At 42.6% G+C, this 16,855-nt stretch overlaps 1 protein-coding gene across 1 annotated transcript; it reads left to right on the forward strand.

Moving 5' to 3' along the window:
• Window positions 1-426: 426 nt before the first annotated feature.
• Window positions 427-5,759, forward strand: LOC123758261 (extracellular matrix protein A). Its single transcript, XM_045742430.2, has 2 exons — window positions 427-584; window positions 1,120-5,759. Exons 1-2 carry the CDS (start codon window positions 503-505, stop codon window positions 5,442-5,444), a joined length of 4,407 nt encoding a protein of 1,468 aa, XP_045598386.2. The 5' UTR covers window positions 427-502; the 3' UTR covers window positions 5,445-5,759.
• The last annotated feature ends 11,096 nt before the right edge of the window (window positions 5,760-16,855 follow it).

Below are 16,855 nucleotides of genomic sequence, written 5' to 3' on the forward strand. Positions count from 1 at the left end.
ATTGTATTATATCATATGATGTAGAGCGGTGCATGTATAAATACTCCGCCACGGGTGTTGGGAACGTTCGTGTTGTGAACACACAACATGCGGTTCACACGATTGGTGGCGACTCAAACATGCACTTTTCAATCCAGTTTAATTATGGTATTACAAGAAACGTGCGTTATACCACTATCACAATATTGCTAACAAAAAGTTCCTCCGTGAGTTCTTCAAGTGGTCTCCATGAAATGGCAAAACACATTTCGCAATATATGAAGTCTCAGACGCAACAATGTCCCCACAATCAAGCAATGTGTGAAACAAGTGAGGTCGTCGTTATCATCCGGGACGTGAAGAGGCACGCGCGCGGGCTTCAACATGAAGGCATGATGAAAGCTGACCTTGGCTCTCTGAAAGACAAATGGCGCCCTTACTGTCTCTCCACAAACAAGCTTCGCTTGACACCCATCAGTGCTTAGACGGTGCTTGGGAAGGTAGGACGTAGCGCTCCTTCATCATGCGGTCCAGGACTCTTCTACTGCTCCTTTACGCGCTTGCGCGTCTGACTGGCCTCTGCGAAGCTGACCGCACTGACCCAAGTATGTTATAACCCCAGCACCGTCGCCTTGGCTTCACATAGTCTTGGGGGTGTTCTGTAGCACAGTTGTCTACGTTCTAGACTAACAATCGAGGGGCACTGATTCAGTTTCTCGAGCAAGCAGGAAAAAAAACCGGTTGGGTACGTTTTCTTTCACCTGCTGCGCCTTTCACCTAGCAGTAAAATATGTATCCGGGAGTTAGACAATTGTTGTGACTTGCATCCTGAAGAAGACAAGAATATGGGCCTAGGGAGGACCACGATAAGCCTAACTACAGGCTTCCTGTCCTCAACAACTGCCCCTTATGTGGTCAGCGCACCACAACTACCAATTATATTGCCAGGTGCGCCATAACCAGTTATTTGGTCAGGTACCCATATTAACATCACCTTGATAAAGTTGTTTCTGGGTCCATTAACCATTACGCTGATAATTAATTTATGGGTGTTTATACTGTAGAGTTTAGTAAATTTATCCTTCTAGACTTTCCTTATTAAGTGAACATGTTTGTAATTAACTTTCCTGTTCCTTCCAGAGTGTGAAGAGATTAAATGCCCCGAGTCGTGCACAGTTGTGATGGGAGACCGCGGATGTCCTCTATGTAAATGTCCAGAAAAACTGTGTCCTGAGCTCGTCGACTGTGATTCTCCCTGCACGGTCGAGTACGATGAAGATGGGTGTAAACAATGCAACTGCACTTCCAAGTGTCCGTCTATGGAGACGTGTAACGACACATGCGTCATCAGGAGAGTTCCTGGAGGTTGTGACGAGTGCCAGTGTCCCCCGTGCATGGAAACGGAAATAGAATGTCAATTCCCGTGTTTCTCAAGGAAGGACGAAGCCGACTGTTATATATGTGACTGCCCGTTTCCCTGTCAACGACTGAACTGTGTACCTCCGTGTTCCTTTAAGTCCCTGAGTGGTATATGCGATATCTGTGAATGCCCCGAGTGTCCCGTGGTAGAAAAATGTGAATTTCCATGTGAGTTAAAGAAGGATGACTCCGGATGTGAAGTCTGCCAGTGCTCGTGTCCGGTGATAGACTGTGAACCGCCCTGCAAGCTGGAGCCCGGCGATGATGGATGTAATGTCTGTAACTGTTGTGTGCAAGTAGAGTGTAATCACCCTTGTGAAATTATGATAGGACCCAACGGTTGTGAGAAGTGCGTGTGCTCGGAGTGTCCCCCCGTTCATTGTGAGGCTGGCTGTACCCGACTCCTGGACGCCGACGGCTGCTTCTTCTGTGAATGTCCGCAATATTGCCCGGTGATGCTCTCGTGTGAAGCACCGTGTTGCGTTACAAAAGATGAATTCGACTGCGATGTGTGTGACTGCCCTCATTGTAAACCTTTAGACCACTGTCCATCATTATGTCGAATTGAATCAGGCATGGACGGCTGTGACGTGTGCGTATGCCCACAGTGCATGCCCCTGACGAACTGCCCGCCAGCCTGCCCTCTGGTGAAGGACTGCTATGGGTGCGCCGTGTGCGAGTGCCCACCGTGCGTCCGTGTAACTGATTGCCCTGCTGGGTGTTGTCTCAAAAAAGATATGTACGGATGTGACTATTGCGACTGTCCTGAATCTCTACCTGAGCCGGAACGAGTGTGTGAACTTATACCCGAGTGCCTAGAGCCTTGCTCTCTTATCCAGAGTTATGGCTCATGTGACTTCTGTTATTGTCCGACGTGCCCCGCATTTGACGCGTGTCCAGAATATTGCAATATACTTATGAACCAAGATGGCTGCGAAGTGTGTGATTGTCCTATTTGCAAACCATTGGTTTACTGTCCTCCAGAATGTTTAGTGATTCCAGACGAGAACCAATGTAATATATGTGACTGTCCTAATTGTGAGTCACCTCTTAATTGTCCACCAGAATGTGGAATTGTTAACGGCACGAATGGTTGCGATGTCTGTGACTGTAATGTTTGCCTGCCAGTCATTGACTGTCCTCCTGGGTGTGGGATAGTTGCAGGGATCGATGGTTGTGATTTCTGTGACTGTAATGTTTGTCTGCCAGTCATTGACTGTCCTCCTGGGTGTGGGATAGTTGCAGGGATCAATGGTTGTGATGTCTGTGACTGTAATGTCTGCCTGCCAGTCACTGACTGTCCTCCAGAGTGTGGGATAGTTGAAGGGATCGATGGTTGTAATTTCTGTGACTGTAATGTTTGTCTTCCAGTCATTGACTGTCCTCCTGGGTGTGGGATAGTTGCAGGGATCGATGGTTGTGATGTCTGTGACTGTAATGTCTGCCAGCCAGTCACTGACTGTCCTCCAGAGTGTGGGATAGTTGAAGGGATCGATGGTTGTGATTTCTGTGACTGTAATGTTTGCCAGCCAGTCATTGACTGTCCCCCAGAGTGTGGGATAGTTGAAGGGATCGATGGTTGTGATTTCTGTGACTGTAATGTTTGCCAGCCAGTCATTGACTGTCCTCCAGAGTGTGGGATAGTTGAAGGGGTCGATGGTTGTGATGTCTGTGACTGTAATGTCTGCCTGCCAGTTACTGACTGTCCCCCAGAGTGTGGGATAGTTGAAGGGATCGATGGTTGTGATTTCTGTGACTGTAATGTTTGCCAGCCAGTCACTGACTGTCCCCCAGAGTGTGGGATAGTTGAAGGGATCGATGGTTGTGATGTCTGTGACTGTAATGTCTGCCTGCCAGTTACTGACTGTCCCCCAGAGTGTGAGATAGTTGAAGGGATCGATGGTTGTGATTTCTGTGACTGTAATGTCTGCGTGGCAGTCACTGACTGTCCTCCAGGGTGTGGGATAGTTGAAGGGGTCGATGGTTGTGATGTCTGTGACTGTAATGTCTGCCTGCCAGTCACTGACTGTCCCCCAGAGTGTGGGATAGTTGAAGGGATCGATGGTTGTGATTTCTGTGACTGTAATGTTTGCCTGCCAGTCACTGACTGTCCTCCAGGGTGTGGGATAGTTGAAGGGGTCGATGGTTGTGATGTCTGTGACTGTAATGTCTGCCTGCCAGTCACTGACTGTCCCCCAGAGTGTGGGATAGTTGAAGGGATCGATGGTTGTGATTTCTGTGACTGTAATGTTTGCCTGCCAGTCACTGACTGTCCTCCAGGGTGTGGGATTGTTGAAGGGATCGATGGTTGTGATGTCTGTGATTGTAATGTCTGCCTGCCAGTCACTGACTGTCCCCCAGGGTGTGGGATAGTTGCAGGGATCAATGGTTGTGATGTCTGTGACTGTAATGTCTGCCTGCCAGTCACTGACTGTCCTCCAGAGTGTGGGATAGTTGAAGGGATCGATGGTTGTGATTTCTGTGACTGTAATGTTTGCCTGCCAGTCATTGACTGTCCTCCAGGGTGTGGGATAGTTGCAGGGATCAATGGTTGTGATGTCTGTGACTGTAATGTCTGCCTGCCAGTTACTGACTGTCCCCCAGAGTGTGGGATAGTTGAAGGGATCGATGGTTGTGATTTCTGTGACTGTAATGTCTGCGTGCCAGTCACTGACTGTCCTCCAGGGTGTGGGATAGTTGAAGGGGTCGATGGTTGTGATGTCTGTGACTGTAATGTCTGCCTGCCAGTCACTGACTGTCCCCCAGAGTGTGGGATAGTTGAAGGGATCGATGGTTGTGATTTCTGTGACTGTAATGTTTGCCTGCCAGTCACTGACTGTCCTCCAGGGTGTGGGATAGTTGAAGGGGTCGATGGTTGTGATTTCTGTGACTGTAATGTTTGCCAGCCAGTCATTGACTGTCCTCCAGGGTGTGGGATAGTTGAAGGGATCGATGGTTGTGATTTCTGTGACTGTAATGTTTGCCAGCCAGTCATTGACTGTCCCCCAGAGTGTGGGATAGTTGAAGGGATCGATAGTTGTGATGTCTGTGATTGTAATGTCTGCCTGCCAGTCACTGACTGTCCCCCAGGGTGTGGGATAGTTGCAGGGATCAATGGTTGTGATGTCTGTGACTGTAATGTCTGCGTGCCAGTCATTGACTGTCCTCCAGGGTGTGGGATAGTTGAAGGGATCGATGGTTGTGATGTCTGTGACTGTAATGTCTGCCTGCCAGTCACTGACTGTCCCCCAGAGTGTGGGATAGTTGAAGGGATCGATGGTTGTGATTTCTGTGACTGTAATGTCTGCGTGCCAGTCATTGACTGTCCTCCAGGGTGTGGGATAGTTGAAGGGATCGATGGTTGTGATGTCTGTGACTGTAATGTCTGCCTGCCAGTCACTGACTGTCCCCCAGAGTGTGGGATAGTTGAAGGGATCGATGGTTGTGATTTCTGCGACTGTAATGTTTGCCAGCCAGTCATTGACTGTCCTCCAGAGTGTGGGATAGTTGCAGGGATCAATGGTTGTGAAGTCTGTGACTGTAATGTTTGCCTGCCAGTCACTGACTGTCCTCCAGAGTGTGGGATAGTTGAAGGGATCGATGGTTGTGATTTCTGCGACTGTAATGTTTGCCAGCCAGTCATTGACTGTCCTCCAGAGTGTGGGATAGTTGCAGGGATCAATGGTTGTGAAGTCTGTGACTGTAATGTCTGCCTGCCAGTCACTGACTGTCCCCCAGAGTGTGGGATAGTTGCAGGGATCAATGGTTGTGATGTCTGTGATTGCGACATTTGTACTCCTGTGGATAACTGCCCAACACACTGTCATATTATTAAGGATGAGAATAGGTGTGACTTTTGTAACTGTCCCAAGTGTAGGCAGATACTTAAATGTCCAAATAACTGTCTGTTACGGAAAGATAAACAGAACTGTGACACTTGCTTTTGTCCAAGATGTCCCAAAGTTGTTAATTGCTCCGATTCTTGTTTTATCACCAAAGACAACAAAGACTGTGAAATATGCCTGTGTCCCCGAGAAGACGAATAGTTACAAGGTGTACTTAACGTGAAAACAAATATAAACTGTGCAAACTTGGGGTTTACGCTAGAGACTTGTCTGTGTGTCATAAAAATCCACTATCCGAAAAATACAAATACGAATAAACGTAATATTTGAGTGTTTCATCTCCTGTGTTCTTCAGATCTATGGGTATTTTATCCCAGACCAGTGCATCATTGTTCTGTCTGTCTGTCTGTCTGTCTGTCTGTCTGTCTGTCTGTCTCTCTCTCTCTCTCTCTCTCTCTCTCTCTCTCTCTCTCTCTCTCTCTCTCTCTCTCTCTCTCTCTCTCTCTCTGTGAAAAATGCATATGATAAAATTTAACGTAAAGAAAATAGTTACATATTAGACAAAACAAAATATATAATTTTGTTTTCTGGCCATGTTACTTATATAACATAAGCACAATGAATAAAACAATATTTAATTCATACAATTGGTTGCATACACAAATGCTTCTGTATAAAAAAAGAGGGGATGAGTCACACACTATACGTTAAATAACCATTAAAATTATATATTACACTATACATAATATTGTATTATTACCCAAACCTGCACAACATACACTATATAAAAAGATATAAGAACAGAAAATCGCGGCCTGATATGGCGTCAAGCATTAGGCTTGCGCGTGAGGCAGCTAATTCAGTACGACGGCATATAGGGACATAAGGTGGGACCAGATTCACAAAGCAATTACGTACGTACTTACGAATGTTTTCCGTCTTAGCGTCTTCGTAGCGGCTACTCCGGTATTCAGGTAGGCATCTAAGTATCAAAATCTTCGTAAGTATACGCCGTCACGCTAAAGTCGCTCTCGACCACTCGTAGCATTACGTAAACTGGCTATAACTCAATTTTTCTCTACTACACAACACGCAGGATCGATTTTATCGTAAACAAACATTTTGACATTTTCGCTGGCAAGTCTCATTCAAGGAATTCTTCGTGTTAGCTATATATGCTTAAAATATGTAGTAAATATGTCTATTTTTAATTTTTTTATGATATTAGAATTAGTTTTATAATAGGAAAATATTATACCAGTAGTTATTAAGGAAATAAACACGGGTGAACATGAAATATGAGAGAAGGTGATGATCCGGAGCTGGTGGAAGCATTTTATATCACCAAATGCCCCTGTTCACCTAGCAATAAGTATAGCTAGGGGTGTACTTTAGCCAATTTTAGTACCAACATAGCCAATTTTAATTTACTTGTTTGGTTTTATTTTGAAATTAAATCTGGGTGAGACATAAATGAAAAATATGTTGCACAAATGATGTTAGGTAAGGGTAAAAACTTAATAAATAAATAAATAAATAAATAAATAAATTTTATGCAAGAAAAGTACATACATAGTTGATTTACAAACATAATGTACTTTTGTCATTGAATAATTAGGCCTATAATTATGACTATATGGACTATTATGGCCCGTTAAAAAAGAGAGGGGAAAGCAGGGGTCGAAGACCTCTTCCTGTTACACAATTTGGCTGTGTGTAACAATAAGTAATTATCAAAAGAAGGCACCAAGGCCGGAAGGCTATGCATTATTAGCATTGTGTGTAACAATAAACTTAATTTTTGTTAACAGATAATGCACTTGTGACTAAAACAAATCCTGTCAGCTGTAAAAATATTGATCCAGTTATTTAAATAAAAAATATATAATGCAACAAATATTTATGGGTTGTTTAAACTATCATCTATACCCTATATCCAAAGAAGTGAAAAATTGAGACATAATGAACAATCTAATGAATGATACAAAAGAAATATGACTATTACATATCAACAAGAGATCTTAATGATCCATGGTTAACATAATTTAATAAGGATAATACTGGTAATAATACAAACTGTAATTTAAAACCTTTATTACTGATTTTTTTATTAAGAAGCTTAGGTATACACAGCAATGTGCTGCTACCCTATTCTATATGAAAGATTACACAATGTAGATAAAAAACTAGCAATAAGTTCATGTAATACTGTACTCCCATCTCACAGGATGCTTAGTCATACATGGAATCATGGGAGAAAATACCAGCCTCAATACAAAAAACAAATCAACTCTGACTAAACAACAACTTCACAATTTTCACAAGATGTAAACACTGAATCATGTAACATTATATTATAATTACTCTTACCAATTTCTACAAGACTCCTCTCAAACAATGTATTTTTTAACAAGCTTAGGTATACACAGCAATGTGCTGCTTCCCTATTCTGTATGAAGGATCACACAGCTAAACCCAAAAACCCAGCTACAAGTTCATCCAACATCCCCATCTCACAGGACGGCCAGTCATACATGGAATCAGAAGAGAACAAGAAATGTAAGACTGATCTATTAGCCCCCACTAGCAAAATCTGGGTACAGCACAAGAATATTCCTGAGTGTATGAAGTAATTACAGAGCTCAAAGTACCTCATACCATTTGGTCTGAAGCCACTGATAACAGGGCAGTCACAGATATAGTGTTGGAGAGTATTTTCTCTCAAGTAAGACTGAAAACTGATGTTTTTTTTCACCCAGAGGGTTATAAACCCATGGAACCGCCTACCCGCTGAAGCCGTAAATGCCAAAATCCAGCTAGAAAACATCATTAGGACAATTGGCGGGACTTTTAACATGCCCCCGGCTTTTGGTCCTCGTCGAGGCCACTAGATAGTTAGTGGCCCTTGGGTAAATTTAGGTAAATATATACGTAAATAAATACCATCTCAAATCTTGGGAGCGACAAGGAAAGCCACACACTATCTCTTAGAATTACATAGGTAAACACAAAATGTAACATTTGTACATTTACTGGGCCTCTACCCTTCAGACCGAACTATTTGCCTTGCTCCTTGCACTGAAATGTGTACAAGTCTCCAAACTTGATACATTAATTGTAAGTGACTCTTTATCGTCCTTAAATGCTCTCAACTCTTTAAGACATAACTGTAACATGCTCGTGTCCGAAGTTAGACACAAATACAACAAAATTATTAAAGATGGTAACAGAGTCCATTTCATGTGGTCTCCATCTCATGTTGGCCTCCGAATGCATGATAGAGCTGATGAGTTAGCCAAAGAATCTGCCTTTAAAGGAGACGTTGAGTGTAACCTTGGATTGTCAATGAGCAATCTGAGAGCAGCAGTACACCGAGAACTTCAACATGATCTTGTAGATCTGAGGCAAAGTGAAATTGACACCAGTAATTCCATTTATCATCATACTATCATGCAAGAGGAGCCACACATCTATGGATCATCCAATAAAATCAGCAGACTTCTAGATGTTACTACTGCTCGGCTTAGACTCTGTTACAAGTATCTCTGGGAATTCTCATTATCTGCCGATGTAGACCTAACCAAATGTAAACTGTGTCAACAAAATTATTCGCACACCCTCCGTCACTATGTGATGGAGTGCGAAAAGATACGTGAATTCAGAGACAATTCTATAGCCAATGTTCCAGCGATGTGTAAATATTTCATTCAAAATGATCTGCTACCAGAAATCTTAGCCAAATATCCCCAGTTTGCAAACTATAGGTAGTAACTAAGTGATTGTAACCTATCCACCGCTGCCCACTGGATGTTGGGGCGGTGTGCAGGACAAACATATAAATTCTGACACTAGCTCTCCACATATGTCAGTTGCTTAATTTAGAAATTGTACTTGTGGTCGATCTCGAACTCATTGTTGATGTGACGACTTATATTGAATTTTGTAACTAGCTCATCAAGATTGTAACTTGCTTAGCTAAATGAATTGTGGGGTTCAGTCCCTGAGCCCATTATGTGCCTCTGTAACCCTTTCCACTACCGCCCACAAGATGGGTATGGGGTGCATAATAAATGAACTAAACTAAACTAGGTAGAAGGGTAGATAAGTAGAAGTAGAAAGTGCTGCCACCATACATTCTAACTCAGTTCATACAAGACAAGGAATGGAACTTGTTTGTATCACAAAATTATCCAAGGAGTTCATGTATCAACTCTACACGTGTACTCATTAAAATCATCAAATTAGTAACCGCAGAGGCTCTCTCGCCTCAACTCACAAAGCTCTAGGGAACAAAGTTAAAGACAATTTAAACCATAAATTCATCAATTATATTTCACATGATAAGTATCATAGTTTAAGCAATTTAACTTAATGTTCAAGATTAATATACAAAGCGAGTCATTACACAAGAATTTGAGAACCCTACGGCTGTCTGCCCCTGATAATCATACATGATGTTAGTAAACATGACTAAGTCACCTTCACGTTCACTCACTAAGGACTGCTCAAGTTGAATAGAAGAGGGGGGGGGGGGAGGTCTCTAGTTGACAGGCAGTCATCCCCCGTCCGGCCGACAGCCTATCTCGCCTGCTGTCTCCTGCCTTGCTCTGTTGTGCTGTGTCCTCTCCTCTCGAATCTACAGACCCCTGGGTATTTATTGGGAACCTAGTAGCAAACTCCGCCCATAAGTAGATAGCCCCAGGCCCTCTATCAAGCCACACCTTAAAAGGCGCCTTGTTTGATGGAACGACACTACCAACCGTCGGCTATTATCGGCTTAGCAGAAGCAAGGTGAAATCGCACGACCTGAACCTAGGTCGACTTGTGGTCATTACCACTTCTAGGTGTGACTTTCTTAATTACTAGGGTCAGACACCCTGATGCCTCATGACACCTTGATGTAAGAAAGTATAAAAATACATTGTATAAGAAATTTGACAGGATTAGTAGGTACATTAAATTAAATTTAAGGGTTATCCACAGTTACATTGTAGCATAATTTAAGGAGTATTGCAAGATATAATTCAGTAAACTATGTGTTCAGTATAACAACCATGATATAAGATAACAGCTATAATTTATATATATTAAACCGTACCTTCTCCATCTTCAACACAGGAAATGTGGCTGGTCTTTGTGTATTATACATACATGCAAACATCATTACAGCTTTTCCCGCTTTCATACCACACACTGAGCTCCAATACACCGCTTAATTCTGGTGTATATATGTACTCAGTTTACTGTAGTCCTGGACTATATTCATTACTAGAGTAAACTTACTGGGGGTTGGTTGGTACACTATTGTCGTGGCCTTAATAATCCTCCAACGGTTGATAGGCTTATGTAACACCTGACTCAACCATAAGTAAACTATCTCAGTAAAACATTATTCGCACACCCTGCATCACTATGTGATGAAATGATAAACTAAATAATAATAAACAATTAAATGATAACACCACTAATATTAGGCCAATTTTCAAATGATTCAAAAATATATTTTTGAAAATCTGAGTGAAGTATACAAAGTTTGCCTACTCCAGACAGTACAAGCACATGGCTACACCCCCCCCCCCCACCCAATGGATAGGTGGGGGATACAGGACAAGCAAATTAAAATTGAACACAACTATAATATGGGGGGTTTAGTTCCTGAGTCCGTTACAATAACCTTCCCGCCACCTTCTAAGGATGATGATGATGGAGCTTATAATAATGTAAACTAAAAACATATACCAATCATGTAACATTATTACATTCACTGTCTTTTATAGAGGGTCATTATATCTTTCACATAAAAGAGGCAACAGCTTCATGTTCAACAAGCCACAAATGTGTCACAGAGGGGGTTAGAAATAGCCTAAGCTACTCTATCCCTTTCAGATGTATTTTTTTCTTGTCTCAATAAACATACTTGAACTTGAAATGCGTCACGTACAAGAGGCAACATCTTCATGCTCAACAAGCCACAAATGAAGGACACAAAACTAAACAAAATAAAGATGCTTCATCATCCATAGGAGTTATAAACCCATGGAACCATCTAAAAATTCCTAGAAACAATGGTGGGACCTACGGCAAGACGCTGGCTTCCTGTCTCCGTCGAGGCTACTAGAGATATGGGAGCCCTCGGTTAACAAAAATCACACAAAATGCGGTGAAATTGGAAAAACTAATATTCTGACTATGAATAATAATGTTGAAATTGCTCACCACTAAAAATATTATACATATATAACAAGGTGTAGTTCCCAGAGATCAATATTGTGATTTTAATCATGCAGCAAATGTAAATATTGATTATAGACTTGAATTGACACGAGAGCCAGTCTCTCTAATAGCCTCAATAGGGACAGGAAGGCTGGGGCTTGTCAATCTAGATAGATTTAGATTTTTTACTCGGATAAAGGTACATACATTGAAGAAGAGTTACAAGACATAATGTTGGATTTAAAGATAGAGCTAGTACATACAATACCTAAAATCACTAATATTTTTTTTATTAATACATGAGATATATCTGCATTTGTGCAGCTACTCTAGACTATATGAAGTGGAGTACAGTGTGTCAAAAAAGCTAACTAGGTGATGCTAAAAAATCTCCATCACACGGAATGGTTAGTCATACAGAGGCATGTGATGGGCAGTCTGCACTGGCAGACTCCGGATGCATTTTGAGGATATCATCAACACAAGAGTGAATAAGGCAGCAGTGGTAATACAAGTCCCCATCTCCAAGGATGGTTAGTCATACAGGGCCATGTGTTTAGTAGCCTGCACTGGCAAATTTTGGGACACTAGTATGCATATATAGCGTTTCGGGCAAAGTGGGGGAGTATGGGAGAGAGTGGGGGAGTATGGGAGACAGTGAGGGCGGGTGGGGGAGAGTGGCAGAGTATGGGGGAGAGTGGTGGAGTATGGGGGAGAGTGGCAGAGTATGGGGGAGAGTGGTGGAGTATGGGGGAGAGTGGTGGAGTATGGGGGAGAGTGGTGGAGTATGGGGGAGAGTGGTGGAGTATAGGGGAGAGTGGTGGAGTATGGGGGAGAGTGGTGGAGTATGGGGGAGAGTGGTGGAGTATAGGGGAGAGTGGTGGAGTATGGGGGAGAGTGGTGGAGTATGGGGGAGAGTGGTGGAGTATAGGGGAGAGTGGTGGAGTATGGGGGAGAGTGGTGGAGTATGGGGGAGAGTGGTGGAGTATAGGGGAGAGTGGTGGAGTATGGGGGAGAGTGGTGGAGTATGGGGGAGAGTGGTGGAGTATGGGGGAGAGTGGTGGAGTATGGGGGAGAGTGGTGGAGTATGGGGGAGAGTGGTGGAGTATGGGGGAGAGTGGTGGAGTATGGGGGAGAGTGGTGGAGTATGGGGGAGAGTGGTGGAGTATGGGGGAGAGTGGTGGAGTATGGGGGAGAGTGGTGGAGTATGGGGGAGAGTGGTGGAGTATGGGGGAGAGTGGTGGAGTATGGGGGAGAGTGGTGGAGTATGGGGGAGAGTGGTGGAGTATGGGGGAGAGTGGTGGAGTATGGGGGATAGTGGGAGAGTGGGAGAGTGAGGGAGTATGGGGGAGAGTGGGGGATAGTGGGAGAGTGAGGGAGTATGGGGGAGAGTGGGGGAGTACTCTCCCCAGTACTGGGGAGTACTAATAACTAATAATAATAACAATACTAATAACACACACAACACAGTTTTGGGAGCCGGCCGGCCGACTAGACAGCACGCTGAACACGTGATCTTGTGGTCCCGGGTTCTATCCCGGGCGCTGGCGAGAAACGATGGGCAGAGTTTCTTTCAACCTATACCCCCTGTTACCTAGCAGTAAATAGGTACCTGGGAGTTAGTCAGCTGTCACGGGCTGCTTCCTAGGGTGTGTGTGTGGTGTGGAAAAAAATAGTATTAGAAACAGTTGAGAGGCGGGACCAAAGAGCCAGAGCTCAACCCCCGCAAGCACAACTAGGTGAATACAACAAGTGTTCACTATAGTCGCCCCAAAGAAATAAACATTTGGAACTCAAAATAAGTGACTAGGACAGACACAATTACACTTAGAACATCGAGTGGCACGTTACAATAATGGTATATATTACTTAACCTGATTCAATAAAGATTAAGAAGAGAAAAGAGTGGAAAGAGAAGAAAAGAGCGCCACACAGCACTACGACTGACGTCCCACCTGGAGTTTAGTTAAGAGATGACTGAATTTTTCCCACGCGGCTTGCTGCCTGTGTAAACAACTAACTGATCGTACAGTAACATTTTCTTTATCATCCAATACAATATTAAATTGCCACTATGCAGTTCTAAATTTAATTAACATCCTAGCTTTACAATACGTTAACAGAATATTAACACATTGTACTTACACTCTGATCATCTAAAATGCTCTTACGTCTGGCAAGATCGACCCCCATTTGCCATAATGAGGGAATCTAGTTAGATTCAGTGCTAGTAGGTATAGGTGCTGGTAGGTGGTGCTGGTAGGTGGTGGAGGACCCCTGGTGATGAGATACTGTGGTGGGGGACCATGGTGATGGCGGTGGCAGGTGGAGTTCATCCACTCCAGAGACCGGGCCTCTGTGGTTATGGATCCCTGATTGTGATACCTGTAGGTATTTGACTAGAGGCAAACACATATATCCTCTAAGGTTATCCTAATCATATAACTGCGAATCCTTACACTAGGGAAAAAATAGGAGTTTACTACGTACAACATACGACTATTTAAACTAGTAAGACGGGTCCAATAGCTAGAGTCTCTAGAATACATTAGTTAACCTTAACATTATCATGCATCAAGTGGGGGAGGGGGAAGAGTAACCGGAAACTGCACCCGGGTCCGCGCGATTAATCACCCTCATTCATCAGTCATCCATCTGTTATCCAGCTGCCGCATTTTCTGTATAAAAAGTCGTAATTTAAAACTTTAAATATGTGCAATCACCCTGAATTCCGCTAAAAAAATAATGCTCAAAAGTCCTATTTCCGACAGGCGTCGTATTTTGAAAACTGCAGGTCAATTTGGGCAAAAGCTGACCAATTGTCGTTTTCACTAATTAGCATATTTTCGATATATAAAGACGTAATTAAAAACTCCAAATATGTGCAATCACCCTGAATTCCGCTCTAAAATGATCAAGTCACCTTTCAAATAGGCATAGTAATGGTATTCTGAAAACTGCAGGTCAAGTTGGGCAAAATATTACCACTAATAAACAAATCCACAAGGGCCGTGACGAGGATTCTAACCTACGTCCGAGATCATCCCAGACGCTGCCTTAATCGACTGAGCTACGACATGGTTAAAAAAGAGTTGAAACCGAAGTTCTACTGAACTTACTGGATCCTGTAGCCTCTCCCAGATACAAACCAGGGTTTTACACAACTCCCCCATGCACTCGAGCTATGTCAATAGGCTGTTCTACCTCTTCGCCCTTACTTCATTACACACAGAAATCACAATAACGTGATGCATCATCAATGAACAATGAACATCAATGTCAGCATCAATGAACAAATCCACAAGGGCAGTGACAAGGATTCGAACCTACATCCGAGATCATCCCAGACGCTGCCTTAATCGACTGAGCTATGACATGGTCAAAAAGAGTTGAAACCGAAGTTCTACTGAACTTACTGGATCCTGTAGCCTCTCCGTGACACAAACCAGGGTTTTACACAACTCCCCCCTGCACCCGAGCTATGGCAATAGGCTGTTCTACCTCTTCGCCCTTACTTCATTACACACAAAAATCACAATAACCTGATGCATCAATGAACAAATCCACAAGGGCCGTGACGAGGATTCGAACCTATGTCCAAGATCATCCCAGACGCTGCCTTAATCGACTGAGCTACGACATGGTCAAAAACTATTTTGTACATTGATGCATCAATGTTATTGTGATTTCTGTGTGTAATGAAGTAAGGGCGAAGAGGTAGAACAGCCTATTGACATAGCTCGAGTGCATGGGGAAGTTGTGTAAAACCCTGGTTTGTGTCTCGGAGATGCTACAGGATCCAGTTCAGTAGAACTTCGGTTTCAACTCTTTTGACCATGTCGTTGCTCAGTCAATTAAGGCAGCGTCTGGGATGATCTCGGATGTAGGTTCAAATCCTTGTCACGGCCCTTGTGGATTTGTTCATTGATGCATCACGTTATTGTGATTTCTGTGTGTAACCACTCTAATATTTCATATTAATATTTCCAATAAAATATTTAACATATTCATAATTTGCATATTTTCGGTATAAAAAATCCGATACAAATAAAGTCCAAAGATACCAAGTCCAGTATAAAAGACACAGAAGCATTTTAGTTCAATTTACGGGCTATTCATGTCCATGCCACCTCCTGGGTGGCTTAACCTTTATCAATCATTCAATCGCTTCTGTCTCCACATAGTCTTCCTTATTGTTCTCGGGATTGTGTGTGAAGCCCTTGAGTAGTTACTGTATTTTATTTTGTTTTTCTTCACCTAGAGAGAGCAAGACATTCTCATTCTGATTAACATATATTTTTTGGTGTGATGAATATTTGCTTTGAGCAACTTTGCCTATTCTCTGGAGGCAATGACTTAGGTCTGCATACCGCAGCTTTTCTTCCCAACTTATTTATTTTAAGTTGTGGTTTATTTGTCCTAGTTAACATGATTATTAAAATAAAATTTGCTGAATTCTCCTCTTGAATTTGAGATTGGCATAGACCTGGCCTGCACAGATTGTCCAAACTCCATATAGGTTATGATCTGGACAATGTGTGTTTGTAATCAATATGTTATCAATTAACATATTGATTACAAACCGTAATTACAAAATTACAGTAAATTTTGGAAATACTGTAAAGTCTAGGTCATGGTTATGTAAAATCTGGCAGATCAATAACAGGTCAATTTTTGTGACTACTGTATTCATCAAGACTATTTCCTTGGATTCTCTTCAATGTAACTTATTTATTTATTTATTTATTTATTTATTTATATATATACAAGAAGGTACATTGGAGGGTAACAGCGAACATAGAGTTTAAGTTGAAATTACATTCTTGTAAAGCCACAAACACGCATAGCGTTTTGGGCCACTTTTTTTTTTTTTTTAAGATATATACAAGAGTTGTTACATTCTTGTACAGCCACTAGTACGTCTAGCGTTTCGGGCAGGTCCCTATAATACGACCCCCACGAAGAATCGTTTTTACAACCAAGTACACATTTTACTGTTGAGTTAAACAGAGGCTACAGTTAAGGATTTGCGCCCAGTAAATCCTCCCCGGCCATGATACGAACCCATGACAAAGCGCTCGCGGAATGCCAGGCGAGTGTCTTACCACTACACCACGGAGACTGGTATTTGTATTTTGGGAACTGTATTTGACATTGCTGTAATTTCTATTTTAAATGCTGTAAATATAAATTACAATACAGTAAACTATTACAGAACACTTGCCTTTAATGGCCCCAAAACAGCACATTATTATGAACAATGAATATATCATATAGGCTAGGTTAAGCAATGCTCACCCTGGACAGTAACTGGATGGGCAACCATATAAGACAATCTTAACCTTAGTAAGCCAATTAGGGGCTTCCTATCTGAGAAAGCATAAATAAAAACCATGGTA

The sequence above is a fragment of the Procambarus clarkii genome, chromosome 11 (assembly GCF_040958095.1).
Source record: "Procambarus clarkii isolate CNS0578487 chromosome 11, FALCON_Pclarkii_2.0, whole genome shotgun sequence".
NCBI classification, from domain to species: domain Eukaryota; kingdom Metazoa; phylum Arthropoda; class Malacostraca; order Decapoda; family Cambaridae; genus Procambarus; species Procambarus clarkii.